This window comes from Pimephales promelas, chromosome 11 (assembly GCF_988280905.1).
Source record: "Pimephales promelas chromosome 11, fPimPro1.hap1.1, whole genome shotgun sequence".
Lineage (NCBI taxonomy): Eukaryota > Metazoa > Chordata > Actinopteri > Cypriniformes > Leuciscidae > Pimephales > Pimephales promelas.
In genome coordinates, this window is record NC_142779.1 from 7,763,994 (window position 1) to 7,780,248 (window position 16,255).

A 16,255-nucleotide genomic window follows, 5' to 3' on the forward strand; every position below is an offset into this window, starting at 1 on the left:
AGTTTTGTACTAATCAGTGATATAGGCTACTTAAAAAATATATATATGCTTGGCTTATACAGACAATATATATATACAAAAGTGTGATGCCAAAAACGCAGAAAAATGGAAGTCAGAGGAATAAAGATCCTATTTATTTTGCGTTAGCATGAATTTAATTTACGCTTGCAAACTTACGTAGGCCTACACCTTCACAAATCTTACCCTGCCTGGAGCATATGCGATTCTTTATGGTATCACATAGGATGTGTTTTTAATTATTTCAGAGGTGCATCATCTTTCTTTCCTTTTCTTTGTTTTTAGAATATGTAATTTAATATGTTACTATTTTACTTTTGAAGTAGGCCTAATCTTTACTTGTATGGCATTTTCACAATAAATCTTAATATTTTATGATTCATCTTTTTTGTTTTGATTCTATGTATAAAAACCCATGTTAAAATGAATAAATAAATAAATAAATACAAATAAAAATAGCGTTTCAGTTTCCCGTATGCAGTGCGTTTGAGCCCTACCAGTTTCCGTAGATTCTCGAGCGCGTGCGTGACGCAGCAGCGTCCAACGGTCAGAAGAATTTTTACAGGCAAGATGGCGACTTCGGAGCCGGTAAGAGGGAGCGGGCTTTTTTCATTTTAGGGCTTCTCCGCGACCAACAATGGTAAACCGGTGTCTATTTTGTTGTCTGCGGGACATGTTTAAACAGTGAGCAGTAGTGTTAAAAGCTGAAGGTGTCGTTTTGGGGTTCAGTATGGTTTCGGGGCGGCAATGCTGCTGGTGACTTTAGAGACAGGGAGGGTCCGGACAACGACAATTCCCCAGTCCTCACACCCGTTACCGGGTCATTTCAGAGCGGCGTAATGATACCATAACGCTTTGAGGGCGGATGGTGTTCGGTTTTCTCTCGTCTCCACGTGAAGAGATCATATCTCCAGACATCTGGACACGTGTGTTCGTGCCGTGGCTAACTGTGTTCGGCTAGCTTTTTCAGTCGTGGCTGCTTAATACGTTTTATAATTCACCATATCAACATAATGTGACGTTTCAATGTGCACTAAAGAATTTACGTGTAGTCTGATTATTAAGTAAATAGCACCAGTCATTGAACGCTGAAATAAGTTAGCATGCGTTTAGAGAAGCGTGTACCTTAGCGGACAGTAGAGGGTGTATGACTCCAAATTGAACTGGAAATTACACTTACTGACTCAATAGTGTGTGATCTGCACTACACTAAGTGCATGCTGTAATCTAGCTTACGTTAGTTGTCTTGGTAACAAGCCCGAATATCTGGCAAGTTTGATCACAGGGGGCCAGTTGCACAAACATAGGTATCATGATCAATCAGTGACCTATCAGTCTTATTTTTTGGTATCAAATTAGACCAATCTACGTTTTTATGTAACGGATTTAAAAGTTAAAAGAGAAATAGTTGATGACTAACTTATAAGACTAGTCTTAGTGCTATATCCAACCAGCCCCAGGTAATGTCATCTTGGGGTTTCAAATATTGAGCCAATAGATTGCAATCGAAACATCTGTTTTCATTTAGCATTTTTTGCTAATTCACCCAAAGAAAGATCTAAGATTGTCAAGGAGCTTCTTTAGCAGCGAAGACAGGCTGACAGATGCACAGAATGTGCAGTAGGTCTGTTTCAGGTTGAGGATCATGACTTGTGCAATGAGGGGATTGTCAGTATTTCTCTATCTATGCGTGGAATGACCCTGAACTTTCCTGTAATCACTTTCCCTACCATCATGGGAAAAACCTGGGTATATCTAGGAATTTTAAAATGGAAATAGTCATGGAAATTTCTCTGCTCTAAAACATTTAATCAGATTGAAATCACTTCTTGTAGAATACAAATTCTAGTGACTGAAGAAAGTCAAGGAAATTCATTGTCATTTTGCATTTATGTAGCGAGGAACTGAAAATGAAGAAGTCCGTGCTGAAAGTCCTACGGCTCCTGTGACTAGTCCTGTGACAAGTTCTGAACAGTACATCAAACACCCTTTGCAAAACAGGTAAATGTCATTCATTTCTTTGTGTGTTTATATCTGAGGTTCTATATACATCACCTGTGTAGCATATGCCACACCAAGCGGATAACATAAATCAGTCCTAGTGCAGTTGGGATTAAAGTGAATAGAGCAAATGAATCCTGAAATGAACTGATTTGAATTCTTATTTAGACAACATTTATTCAAAATCTCTTAAACTAGTTTGCTTTTTTTTAGCCAATGTTGATCATCTAAAACTAGCCACAAACTACCGTTTATGTTTTTTTTTTGGGCAGTAAAATATCTATATTTTTTTTCAAAGAAACTTTTATTTGGTAACACTTTAGTGCAGGGCCCAATTCTCACTATTATAGCTGCTTATTAGCATGCATATCACTAGGATATTGGCCTTTTATTTGTTACGTATAAAGCACATATATTCTGCATGACCATATTCTATATCCTTTACACCCAATACATACCTTACTAACTATTAATAAATAATAAAATGGGAGTGTGAGGGAAAAGCTTATAGTGAGAATTAGACTCTAATCTTAAGTGTGACTGCAAATTTGTATGCATTAAATTTATGAAAAGTGGCTGTGAAGACATTTATTTAAAATATAAATTTTTTTGTAATATAATAAATGTTGTTCTTTTGAACTTTCTATGTATCAAATAATCCTGAAAAAGAATGATCAGGGCTTCCACGCAAATTTTAAACCGCACAACTGTTTTCAATATTGATAACAAATAGAAATGTTTCTTGAGCAGTGAGCACCAAATTCAGTATATTAGAGTGATATCTGAAGGATCATGTGAGTGATCTTCACGAGAATAAATTACATTTAAAATATTATACAATAGAAAACAGTTATTTTAAATTGTAGCAATGTTTTATGTATTACTGTTTTGAGCATAAGAGACTTCTTTCAAAAACTGAAAATAAAGTACTATTTGCCTAACATTGACATATTTTGAAAATGTGACAGTTTCGTTCACCAAACACTTCTGTAGCAGTAGTGTTTGGTGTCAATCTGAGCTCAAAAGTCATATGAGCGATGAGGTGGCAGTCCGCCAGCATGCTGCAGGAAGTGCTGAGCTTACATGTTGAGCTGTGTCATTCCAGCCCTTTCTGCCCTTTCACTGCCCGTGGCTTATTCCTGGGATGTTTAGATCTCACTCAAGTACAACTTTCACATTTCAGTTTGTAATGCAATTGCAAGATGTAATGTTGTTCAATGACAGTCATTTTTAGAATTAATTCTTTTTTTTTTTCCCTAGTCTGTTATAGATAGACTAAAGTTCACCACAGGTCAGGGCTGCAACAGATAACTCTGTAGCATCAGTGACAGGGTGCATCCTCTGTCTAGAATGATAGCAGCCTTTTATAATGACTTAGTGTGTTTAGTGGAGCTCTGTCCTTTTGCTTTTATGCAGCTGGTTGGAATGAAACATTGTCAAAGGTGAAAATTCACTTTTGCTCCCATTGACTATTTTTTTTTAAAAATGTTTATGCTCACCATGTCTGCAGTAAAAAATATTATGATTTAAAGTGTTTTCTATTTTAATCTAATAAAAACAGTAATTTATTCTTGTGAAAGCGAAACTGATTTCTCCAGTCTTCAGTGTCACATGATCCTTCCGAAATAATTCTAATATAACGATTTGGTGTCCAAGAAACATTGCTCATCATTGTTGACAAAAGTTGTGATGCTTAGTGGAATTTGATAAATAGAAGGATCACAAGAACCGCATTTATTTGAAATAGAAATCCTTTGTAACATAAAATGTATGGTCACTTTTGATCAATTTAATGTGTTCTTGCTGAATAAAATTCTTTGTGTATTTCAAATAATATAATGACCTAAACGGTGTATACAATGGGGTTTAAAAGTCTTGAGTCCACTGTGAAAATGTTTTCACAAACACATTTAACACATACACTTTAATTACTTTTTTCTATTACGAATGAAATATTATCAGTAGTTATTAGTAGAACAATTTGATTGAAAAGTTTCATTTGAAAAAGTCCCACGAATTTAACAATGTGTAAGAATTGGCTTTAATGAAAGCAACTGTTTGTGTGATATCTGATGATCATGTTCTCCAGCATGATTTGAGATGATCTAAAGATCTTCTCGAGCTTCAGCAGCAGAAGGACATCTGGCCATCTGTTCAGAGTAACATGATCAATTTATATTTAATAATGATACTATAAGCTGTAACATTTTTTCATTCAATTAAATTTTAATTGAATACATTTTTGCCTAGTGGCCTCCATGGTTTTCCATTGGTTAACGGGACAGTTAGAGTCGTCTCTTGGCAGAAGCAGCTCTTTGAGGGCTTCTACATGAATATTAAATGAGTGACACACGGAGACTCTCCTGCTCACTGTCCTTATTTGCCTCCCTGCAGATGGGCTCTCTGGTATTTCAAAAATGACAAGAGCAAAAGTTGGACAGAAAATCTGCGTCTCATCTCCAAGTTTGACACAGTGGAAGATTTCTGGGCGTAAGTGTTTTTCTTTTATCGTGTATTTGTGACACTACTGCCCTTTTCCATCATGATGGATTTGATTTCTGTTCACTCCTCAGATTATACAATCACATACAGCAGCCCAGTAAGCTTGGTTTTGGCTGTGACTACTGCTTATTTAAGGTAAGATGAGGAAGTGTGTAAATGGTCCAACTGAAATGTGTGGCTTATTATTAACTAAACATTTCATTGCAAAGCAGGTGCATTTCTGAGTTTCTGTGGGCATCACTCTGACCATGTGACTGCAGATTTAATTATCTGGGATGAATGTTAGCGCTTGGCAAAAATGAGAAAACACTGATGTCCAGATTGTGTATGTCTCAGGATGGTATTAAACCCATGTGGGAGGATGACAGGAATAAACTCGGAGGAAGGTGGTTAATGACCCTCAGCAAACAGCAACGACACAATGACCTTGACCGCTACTGGATGGAAACGGTAAGATTTTTCTTCTTTTTTTTTTCGTGGTTTTGTGGATGGTTCGGTGTGATTTGCATAACTTCATACTGTGCATGTGTTTTGCAGCTGTTATGTTTAATCGGAGAGTCCTTTGATGAGGCTAGTGAAGACGTGTGTGGAGCTGTGGTCAATGTCAGGCCAAAGGGGGATAAAATAGCCATCTGGACAGGCAACTGCCAAAACAGGGACGCTATCATGACGATAGGGTGCGTTGCTAATTAATAATGAATAATATTACATGCTTTGTCTCTTGGGAAATGCAGTAGCTTGAGTTGGGATGCGGATGTACATTTGTTTTCATTAACAAAAACAGTAACATCTGTAAACTTTTAACAAACAAATTTGTTTTAGGGAGAATTTTAAATATTCTGACTAAGCTAAGACTCTTCTATAGCATCATGCATTTGTAGATCAATATAACCACAGATAAAAGAAGAATAGCACCTCACACTACCATGGTAAAAAATGACTTATTTCTACTGTTTTTGTTTATGAAAAACAGTAGCCTAAATACATTTAGTATAAATACAAATGCACAAAACTGCTGTAGCTTAACAAAAATACTGAAGGGTAAGTATATTCCATTACTCCATTTATAATTTTAATACTCATAATTACATTACAAATCCATGCTAAATGTTGGGGACTGATGTGGATTGGAAAGAATTTTAACTAGATCGTTGTGGCACAATGTTTCCCCAGTTTTGTTGTTGAACTCTCATTTGGCATCAGATATAAACTCGAGTGCTTCTCGCTGGATCTCACTGCGCAGTTTAGTGGTCGTGTCACTCGTGTGATCCAAATGTCAGCACGTACACGCATTCGCCTGCGTTGTGTTTTAAGCCAAGCTGATAAATAGGCTTGAAAAAATTCAAAATGCAACAGTTTAGTCGCATTCCACAGCCCTTTGAACGCATTTTCCAAAGGTGCATTTATTTGATCAAAAATACAGTGAAACTAGTATTGTGAAATTATAATTTAAAAGAATTTTTATTTTATTTTAATATTTGTTCAAATGTTTTTTATTTTTGTGATGGCGAAGCTGAATTTTCAGCATTATTAATCCACCTCAGTGTCACATGATCCATCAGAAATCATTCTAAATATGCAGATCTATTTATTTATTTTTTGCATTTTTGGCGAATGTGAGTAGCAATATAATTTTAGAATAGAATTTTATGTTGTAACGTTATAAATGTATTAATTGTCATGTTTGATCTATGAAATGTGTCCTTGCTGAATAAAATAAATAACCCTCAGTTTTTGCCTGGAAGTTAATGTTAATTCCACCGGAATGTGTTTAGCAGATGTTTGATGTAAATATGCTGATATCTAACAGATTTCTCTGTGACTCATTTATTCATTGTGATATCTGTTGTTCTTCCCCTTTAGGCAACAATACAAAGAGCGTTTGAGTATCCCAAGCAAAACCCTCATCGGATACCAGTCACACGACGACACCTCTAGCAAAAGTGGCTCTACAACAAAGAACATGTACTCAGTTTGAAGAAAACTAATTTCAACTCATTGTAGGTTTATAAAATTTCAAATTTGCATCACATTAATACTTTTGAGTTTGAGTCAACTACTGTAGTGCCCTTCCTTTTTAAGAAAAGAAAACAAATCAAATATGTAAATGTAGTGCTCTCCAGCCTGAAATGATCAGCACCATTATCGTGTGGATTAGGGGACGTCTGCTTGTTTAGACCTGAGAGAAAAACTATAGCAGTTAAGCTAGATGTTACTGATATCATTTTTTAGTGATTTGAGAGAGTTTAAAGGACTAATCGAGACTTACCTAGCTGAAGAGGTTCTAAGGCTTAGATAAGAGACATACCATTCTTTGCTTTAACCTTTCGTTCTCACGCGTCACGTCATGAATGAACAAAAAAAAAAAAACACAACTTAATCCACACGGATGTTTTAAGGGCCCAAACTGTTTTAACATGCTTTGGTTAGAGAGGTGTTTGGCATGAGAAGTGATTGCAGAGGCGCCTGCAGACTGACTATCTTAAAGGTTTGTAAAGGATAACTTTTGGTCATGCTCCAAGTTTGAAATTTGGAGGAGTGGTCATTTATTGTTTCAGCTATGCTGGAATTGTGGCATCTTGCTTGTTTCTCCCCTCCATCTATTTATGATATATGCGTTGCAGTTGAACTATGTAGTGAGAGGAACACCATGAAAATCAAGCTCCTTTCTTTTCTATCAGTTGTTTTTTTGAGGTTCTTAGCAATGTGGACTACTGCTTGCTGTTTTTCCTTTTCTTTTTTACAGTGTATTCAGTGAATGCCTGGACATACATGCTTTTTTAAGTTTGCTTCCACCTTTTCCCTCATTGACGCTGTAGACATTTTCTAGTTTGCCCCACTCTTTGGATCAGTGAAAGAAGAGAGGATATCCATTGTGAATTTATTTTGCTCATAATGTATCTTTATTATCTGTAATTCCAGGATGTATATTACCTTCTTTCAAAGTAAAGGTTACGTGCTTTGCATTAACAATCGAATCCTTTTCCATTTCTTCATTCTCTTGACTCTTTTATCAGATGTCACAAAAACAAAACGTTAACAACTAAATACAAAAGGTTTGCTCATTTCCTTTTAGTTAATTGATGTCATTAGCACAAACTAATCTTTTGAACAGGCACTTGATGAGGCACCACTCATGATAAACGAATATGCTGGCTGCATCCAAAATCACATACTGTCTGATTAGGTACTACAATTGAATTTGAAATTACTTCGTGACTAGTTACAAAGTACATTTTGGATGCAGAGATGTATTTTTGTAGGCCAACCAAGAAAGTACCTACAAGCTGGTTTCCTTTTGAATTGTTGCAGAAAATAAGCTCAACATAAGTTCATGATTCTTACAAGTTTTTCTCTTCAAGATAATCTTAAAAAATGAACACCATTTATTTTCTTTTTGAAGCCTAAATATAGTCAGGAGTATAGTAAAAAGCTAAAGGTAGTATTTACTACACCACGGTCACAAGACAACTGCAACAGCACCACATCTTCTGACGGCTTTCAATCTTTATTTGAATTCTACAAGTTGGAAAGTTTTAGTTTAAATAGTTCACAAGAATGTATTGAAAGTGAATTAGTTTCTCTGTTGTCCCATTTAGCCACTTGTTAGCAACCACCTTATCCAAAACAAGTAAAATCTTGCAAGTGGGGCATTGTATTTTATTTCGTAAAATAAAATGTGAGTATATCTTGAGCTTGTGGAGGCCGATCTCATAAAAGTTCGTAAGTTTTCGTGCCATTTATACGCAAAAAATAGTTTTTGCGTGTATATGGTACGCGTTTTTCGCTTGCACTTTTTGGCGTACAAAAAAGTACGAACTCCCCACCCCCCTTCCCCCTAAACCTACCCAAGGGGTTTTCAGTGCAAAGCATATGCACGCAAAAACCATTCTTGGCGTATAAATGCCACGAGAAATGACAATCATGGTATAGATACGCACTTTCATGAGACGGTGTTGGCTTGTGTTAACTACAAACCTTATTTAGGCATTTAAACAAATACCCAATGACTTCAGCATGATGGAATCGGAAGTGCAAATATGCTTGTTCTTTGTTCAACACAAAGGTCCAAAGTCCTAAACTGCATCAGTGTCTTTCTTAATGTGCATCAGTACATAACCTCAAAGTCACTCCTTCAGTCTGACTGTGAATGTGAGGTTCCTATAACTCTCCTCCCTAAATCTAATTCTCAATCATATAGTAGTTCAGATCGTATAGTTGCTACAAAGTAGACTAAATATAGGCATGTCAGATTATTTGGTTCTCAGAACAATTTAAAGTATTCATGGTTGGGATGGTTCATGGTTGTAAATATAAATGTATATATATATATATTAGTTCAATGATGAAAATGTCAATAGTAACTAGTTTTTAGATGATTGCCCCAGTAAACCTCACCAGTCTAATTAAATTTTTATAGAAAAACTGCGATATAATCTTCACCTGGCCAGTTGAATTACAACATGCAAGAATGGTTTTCTTAGTTAAACACGATGAGGTGTGTCAGAAATACAGAGAGCAGGTGTGGAACGACTTGTGCTTCCATTGCATTGCTGTACACCACACAACTTTTTATACCATTGCATGTTTAATACCCTGGCCATTATGTTGTCAAACCATTTGTATTCCTGTCAAACATCCGGTGACATTTGGCAAAAGGAGTTACATCTTTAGGTTATAGTGAGCTACTCATCATTAAACTCATCTGCCCTTTTCAGCATACACCTATAAAAAAAAAAATAAAGGTTTCAAACGGAGGTTCCCCAACAAACCTTTCAGTGAGAAGTTTTCTTAGTGTAAAGATAAACATTATTATTAAGCTAAACAAAATTTTTCCACAATAAAGAACCATTTGTGCAATGTAAAGTGTCCATGGATGTTAAAGGTTCTTTATGGAACCATCAATGCCAGTATAGTTAAGTAAAATTGATTCATGTAAGTTGTTGCATTCAAACTCAAGGCTCATTCACACCAAGAAGAACCATAACTGTAATAGCGTCCACACAAGTGGAAGATATCGCTCTGTTGGGTGTCGTAATTACCGTAACTAATGGAACTGTTTCTGTGCCGTTTTTTAGACTCTGTTAGTATTTAAAACGATTTTGGGAACTATATATCCGTATCATTTTAGTTATCATTCTTAGTGTGAATGTGGCTTTAACCCGTAAAGTCTGTTTTTAAGCTTGTCATAACTGCATCTCAACACTGAAAAGCTTGGAATATACATCTATAAATATCTACAAACTACCATACAGAGGTAATTAGCCCTTTGTTGCTTGTTTTATCAGAGGAAATAGCGTTTTTTTAATCGAAATTCTTTGTTAAAAAATTATCTGGAATCAAACTTGACAATGATCTTGTCTTCTATAAAATTACCTTTTCAATAAATATTTTGAGTAATTTCAGGTAAATTTAACCACGTATCCATCTATAATGTTCTCTGTTTACTTGAATTCACCCTAGTCTCTAAATTGAACTTTTGACACTATAAGCAATAATGCAAAATAATTCCATTTGAGATAAACCTGACTAGGTTATTCTTATCTTTTTCTATTTATACCTTTCCATTTTCAGTTCTGACAAATACACATTTCCTGCCAGCAGCTGATTCCACATTTCCGGGGAAGTGATTAGATTAAAAGTGTGAGGTAAACACTGAACAATCATTTAAGCTGAATACACCAACCAAAGTTACTCTTGCTCACCGGAAATCTAGATATGAGATCAAATATTGTATTTGTAAGGAGCTTTTCTCAGTCGAATGCCATAGTATTTTGAAGTAAAAGTGCTAAAACAACTGAGACGCTCAAAGTGCCCGTTGCTCCACTCTGAGAAAATCCTGAGAGTATCCTGCTCCGAAGTAAATCCAGTGCTTGCAACCTCATAAATTGCCACGTCAAAAAACAAAAAAAGGTCTTCAAATGTCTCCTGAATGAGGTTACAACATCTATTATGAATCCATGATTGAAAAATGAAGAAAACTATCGATCTTCTGAAGGATTCTTTCGACATTAAGACAAAATGAGACATTTCTCCTCTTCTTTCTTTGTCAAAAGCACTGAAAGCATCGATGAGGAGAAAAAGAAGAACTCTGCGGAGTAGCTGAGTTCATAGAGCTGCAGATTGACAGACAGCAGCCATTCAAACACAGCAGAGATGTGCTTATAGTAGTAATCCTCCTGGATGAAGAAGATGCCGTCTGATAAGAGCAGAGAAGTCATGGAGAAAAAAACGGTAATATTTGATCAAATTTTTAACATCTACGGTTGCCCCAGAAGGTTTTTCATCAGAGAATCCCGAATAAGAAAGGTTTCTGGAATATCAAATTCACATATTAGAAGGATTGGAGTAATGACGCTGAAAATTCAGCTTTGATCACAGGAATAAATTACATATTAAATTAGAAAACGGTAATCTTTAATTGTAATGATATTGCTTTTTTTTTACTGTATTTTTAATCAAATAAATGCACCCTTGGTGATCTTAACAGACTTTGGTAACACTTTTCAAAAAGGTTAATATTATTTAAAGGACCTGAGCTGACAAACTAACAATAAATAGTTTAATTAATGTTAAGACTCAACTTATTTATTGCTCATTGGTTGTTAATTACCTTATTGTATATATAATTTTATAAGATACAAATATAAGTATATAAGATTTTTTTCCAAAGCATTAAAAAAAGGTGATTTGTGCTAAGTGAAAATATGGATAGATCCTTATTTACACTATGGAAAAATAGCAGTATTTTATTTGGAACAAGTGTAAATAGTAGTTCGATATTATTTGCACCTCAGTATTTTAGTACAGTATGCAATAATAACATATTGAGTGTAAATGAGTACTAAATTATTAGGACAATAAAGTACTCCCTACACTTACCCTAACCCTACCCTATAAACACTTTATTATTTAACAACTGTTATATTCCACTTTTCACATATTTTCTTCATATTTATTGAAAATAAAGGCCTTTCCAATCCGATATGCGATGGGATAAACGATGGAATCGAACTCGCGTCAAAAGGATCTTCTACGTGACTTACTCCCATGGCTGTCAAATTACAGCCGTTTTTTTTTTTTTTTTTTTGTCCTTTTGTCAAGCCCAGTGGAGTTAGTGTAAATAGCTTCTACCAACAAGGCGAGCTATTTGCACTTGGTGTAAATGTACACCAAGTGGATGAAGTCAGCTGCCAGATGTAGTTCATCACATTTACGATGCTTGACAACCAGAAAGTATTCAAATACATTTTTATCTTCATTTTGAACTGTAGGCCTATGTCTATTCATTTATAATGTGAATCCCATTAAACCTATTTTTATGAAATGTTTTCTTGGATGTGTGTCTAGGCTTTATTTATATAAAACACACATCCCTTGATTTGCTATTTAGTTACATAATGCAATGCCATTCATACATTCAAAGCTTTTCTTCAGTGTCCAAATAGCCTAGACACTTTGCAAACAGCAGTGACGTATTTTGAGGGTGGAGCAGACAATTACAGTTTTTCTGCCACCACAATGAGCGTGACATCTCTGACATCTTCTCCCAAATGGTCTATAGGTCTTCATTTTCACCTGCATTTCATACTTGCTTACATTAGGCTTTTTGTATGCATAGAAACACTGAACTATATTTTATAAAAAAAAAAATAGCATTACCATCAAAACATTTTAAGCATACAAGGATACAGAGGATGGTGGCAGAAATCTGGAGAGTTGTGGAGATGCTGCGTAGTGGGTAGAGAACCCGTTCACACCCCGTCATCACACATTTACCAGTGAGGAAGGTCAAGATGGTCATGTACAGACACAGAAACACAAAGCTCAGGGCAGCACCCAGGTAATGGAGCAACGTCAGCTCGGTTGGCTGTAAGAAAAACACAGGACACATCATCTATCTGGCTGTTTCACTAAAGGAGATAATGTGTCAGTTCATGACATGAACTGACACATTATCATGATAATAAACTGCTGGCTGATATTTCCTTTGTTGACATGTCATGGTTAGATTCAGATGGTAAATATCATATATTAAGTTGGGTGTCCACCTTAGAGATTATCACCATATTTATAATGAAACCATCATATTTAAAAATATAATATTAATCATGTCATATAATGAAATATAACTTATTGTACATTAATACTGACAATCTATATTAAATAATCATTGGATTTTCTTCAATGCTTTCAGAATCTTTATTAAAATAAACTATTTTTGTTTCTGTATTTAAATATATATATATATATATATATATATATATATACACACACACACACACACACATATACATATATACATATACACACACAAACACACATATACATATATACACAAAATCTGTTGCTCCATCAATGTTCAATACAAACATATTTTTTTTTCTGCCATCGTACTATGGCAGTAGTGAAAAGCACATTTTTCTTAAGAGTTTGTCTTTATCCCTGATGTACCCTAATTAACATGAAGTGGAAACTAGTTATTTAATGTGTAATGTGCATAACATCATGCATGTTTATTATATTTACACAGAGTACGCCTACAGGAAACAGTCTACCAAGCCTGAGAAGAGTTTGCTTTGTGACTCCACCTATGATCAACTTGACATAAATGCTTTTGTAAAATACATGGTTGAGGAGCTTGACTGTTGTGTGTTTGTTAAAAGTAAGCATTGTTAGATTCTCATATTAAGGCTCTCGTCACTTGAGAATTGATTCATCACATCGATGACACTGAATCGTTTATTAGCTTTACATGAGCAAGAAGAGAAATTAGTGAAGGGTGTTCATCTGTACTTACATTGCAGTTTCCAGCCACGAAAGCACCCATAGACACCACACAGCCTAAAATCATAGCAATCTTACTGAGAAGAGAATAAACATTGTTCCTGTCCAGGATGTGTGCATGATGGAAAATACAGAAAATCAGAACTGTGGGGGAAAAGAGAGGATATATTACACAGAATTGTGAAATCATAATTCAATTCACTGTTAGTGACAAAGAGTCTTATGGACATTCTGTGCACTTTATTAAACTAACAGTCAATGTTTGGACATGCCTACTCAATATTTATTATATATCTATATTAAAATATTTCACAAATAAACTGATGCACAAATTTAATTATGGGAATTATGTAGTGCACACCCCATACAAAGATGTGAGCTAGGCCTATTGTCTGAAATACACCTACACAAAAATGAACCAGCATTGATTGTTGCTGTGAATAGAGAATTTTCCGGAAAATTCGCTCCACTTGAGCTGCAAAATAAGCAGAAAATGCCTGTCATTCCTTTGTATTATGAAGTGGAAAATAGCATGTGTTTCAAAGGTCAATGTGTTTTACAAACCTTATGGTGGGAATATTATCCAGGGTGCAGCAGTTCCCCGTTTCATTTGTTTGACATGAGTTTCTGTATTCCCTGTTAAGAAACCCAACAATGTTTTCATGAAGCATAAATGAAGGAAACGTTAAATAATGCAGGTTGAAATCATCACTTTACCAGTTAGTAAGTGAGCAGACGTGGTTGAAACGTAATGCAAGTCCATATCTGTAGAAAAAGACAAGAGAGCCCTTTAAAACAAATGTCATTTTATGTTAGGAGAAAATACTAATCCTAAAATCAGAAGGAAAAAAGTTCAAATATTTTGCTATGGGATAGCATTTTTTGTTTTTTTCTGTAGCCTATTAATTCTGTTCAGTATTTAATATTGTACTAGTAAAGATCAGTGTTGGGTGAATTACTCTAAAAAAAATAATGAATTACCTTCTTAGATTACTGTATCTCTAAAAAAGTATTGGATTACTTATTACTTTCTAAATCCCATATCAACCATTGACCAATAAAAGGACAGGCATGAAACTGCTCTATTGCTAATTCAAGTAATTAATATAAAATTGCATTCATTATTCTTGAGCTGACCAAAGTATGTAAAAGGAGAAGGTTACATTAAAAACATACATTTTAACATTCAATTTTGATGTTAAAACCACTATTGTTGTATACAATTGTTCTATCCGATACAGTGTACATCAAAAGTAACAGTGATTAAATAACAGAAAAATAAGAGTAATCCCTTACTTAACTTTTTCAAGGGAAAATAAATTAAATTACAGAAATCAGATTACTAAGTAATTAATTACACCCAACACTGGTAAATATGCATAAGGGTTGTTTAATAATAAGCAACCTTTAGTAACCAATAAGCCTGTTGATAAAGCATTCAGTTACACGAGAAATTATGAACATCTAGCAATGTGAAAATGTCTCAGATCAGACTCCCCTGATTAGATTAGAAAGAGTAGAAAGACCAGCATTTACTTGTCTTTGAGTTTTTCTGATCTTGACTCATGTTCGGTTACTGAGTTTAAAATGTAATGTGTCATAATGCTTATGACATCAGCACTGAAATTACTTGCCTCTCGTTGATGTTATGCTGTGAAGATGGTTATGCAACCATCTTTACACGTCAGCACCATTGTGTAGATATTATAAATTATGATTAAAACATCAAATTACGATTGAAACTAGTCTATCTGTCTAATGGTAATATCCTCTTATAAAAACATCTTAACCTGAAACAAACTTTAGAGTTGTAGCTGACCTTGAGAAGCAGCATGTATTTGTAATAGGTTATTTAAATTGAGAGGAACAGCAAATAATTTGGTTAACTCACACTGTCCAGCACCCGATGAATGAGACAGCACACAGAACAATGGGTAAAATAACCCAAACAGCCATGTTTCTTGGAGAAAGTTGCTTCAAGATGAAAGTAAAGTGCTGATAATCTCAGAAGTAATACTTCCACGGAGGTCTTGAAAAGCTAAACACGTCCTTTAACATCTTTCACTTTTTCTCTTGCCTTTACAGTCTACTATCTCCTCTACCAGATAAACTACATTCTTACATGGAGAGAAAAAGAAGGAAAAAAAAAAGCTTTGAGACATTCAGCCACTCCTTAATGGTAATCACCTGCTTTAAGACAAGAAGATATAACAGCCATAAGACAACTTGGGTTGAGTCAACTCAGTTTTGCAGTGTTTACTTATGCTCTTACTCATAGTTCTCCTGGCTGCATGTTAGTTTAGACTAGAGCCGTGGTTCTCAAACTTTTCAGTCCAAGTTCCAACTTTAATCGAATCAAAACATCTACTGTAGATACCACCAAGTCACGACAATGCTCCCTCTTAATTTTCTAGCATTAGGCAAATTCACTCTCTTTGAATGCAATCGATCTGTGCAACATACAACATACACTGCCTGATATTCCTGTAGTTCAGATAAATCTTGCTGCTAAAAGCCTCATCGGTGTCTTGATTTGGCCTTTTGTAGATCTGGAAAAAGAGCATACAAGAGTAGCCTCTAAAAACACAGAGATTGAAACTCGCGTCTGCGACTTCGACTCGAGTAACAGAAATTCGCAACAACAACAACAAAAAAATGACTGGAGACTTGACTTGGACTTAAGACATGCAGAGACTCAGCGAGTCGTGAAAAGTCATTTTGGTATGGCATTTCAGATTACCGGTACGTCTCTCTTTACTACCCCACATGTCAGCATGAAACACAATTTATTTTTGCTAATCTTAATTAATTAATGCCCTATCATTGTGTGCTGCGGCAAACACACAAGCGTTACCTATTATATTGCGCGTGGCGTGAAGCATTTTAGGGCTGTCAGTCACACATTAGGCCAAGTTGTGATAATCTTCGTTTCACTTAAATTGAAAAT

At 35.2% G+C, this 16,255-nt stretch overlaps 2 protein-coding genes across 4 annotated transcripts; one reads left to right on the forward strand and one right to left on the reverse strand.

Annotated features, from left to right (window-relative positions):
- The first annotated feature begins 487 nt into the window (after nucleotides 1-487).
- Nucleotides 488-6,896, forward strand: eif4e1c (eukaryotic translation initiation factor 4E family member 1c). 3 transcript variants are annotated; one of them, XM_039671610.2, is made up of 7 exons: nucleotides 490-606; nucleotides 1,916-2,019; nucleotides 4,414-4,509; nucleotides 4,593-4,656; nucleotides 4,858-4,971; nucleotides 5,059-5,198; nucleotides 6,385-6,896. In XM_039671610.2, exons 1-7 carry the CDS (start codon nucleotides 589-591, stop codon nucleotides 6,497-6,499), a joined length of 651 nt encoding a protein of 216 aa, XP_039527544.1. In that variant the 5' UTR covers nucleotides 490-588; the 3' UTR covers nucleotides 6,500-6,896. The 3 variants fall into 3 exon arrangements, with proteins under 3 accessions (XP_039527542.2, XP_039527544.1, XP_088972984.1); XM_089116858.1 differs by lacking the exon at nucleotides 490-606 and adding an exon at nucleotides 620-658; XM_039671608.2 differs by having other exon boundaries at nucleotides 488-606; nucleotides 4,858-5,198.
- Nucleotides 6,897-7,039: 143 nt separating this feature from the next.
- LOC120479304 (transmembrane protein 150A) lies at nucleotides 7,040-16,093 on the reverse strand. The gene is made up of 8 exons (XM_039671607.2): nucleotides 15,581-16,093; nucleotides 15,200-15,425; nucleotides 14,026-14,073; nucleotides 13,873-13,944; nucleotides 13,716-13,783; nucleotides 13,322-13,452; nucleotides 12,214-12,391; nucleotides 7,040-10,720 (listed from the first exon to the last, which is right to left on the reverse strand). Exons 2-8 carry the CDS (start codon nucleotides 15,262-15,264, stop codon nucleotides 10,533-10,535), a joined length of 750 nt encoding a protein of 249 aa, XP_039527541.1. The 5' UTR covers nucleotides 15,265-15,425; nucleotides 15,581-16,093; the 3' UTR covers nucleotides 7,040-10,532.
- Nucleotides 16,094-16,255: the final 162 nt, after the last annotated feature.

Coding starts and splice junctions, on each gene's coding strand:
- LOC120479304 (XM_039671607.2), bottom strand. CDS start 15,264: ATGGCTGTTTGGGTTATTTTACCCATTGTTCTGTGTGCTGTCTCATTC. Junction 14,074..15,199: donor TTCATCGGGTGCTGGACAGT/GTGAGTTAACCA, acceptor CTTTTTCTACAG/ATATGGACTTGCATTACGTT. Junction 12,392..13,321: donor TCGTGGCTGGAAACTGCAAT/GTAAGTACAGAT, acceptor TTTTTCTTACAG/CCAACCGAGCTGACGTTGCT.
- eif4e1c (XM_039671608.2), top strand. Junction 2,020..4,413: donor AAACACCCTTTGCAAAACAG/GTAAATGTCATT, acceptor GCCTCCCTGCAG/ATGGGCTCTCTGGTATTTCA. Junction 4,657..4,857: donor GTGACTACTGCTTATTTAAG/GTAAGATGAGGA, acceptor TGTATGTCTCAG/GATGGTATTAAACCCATGTG.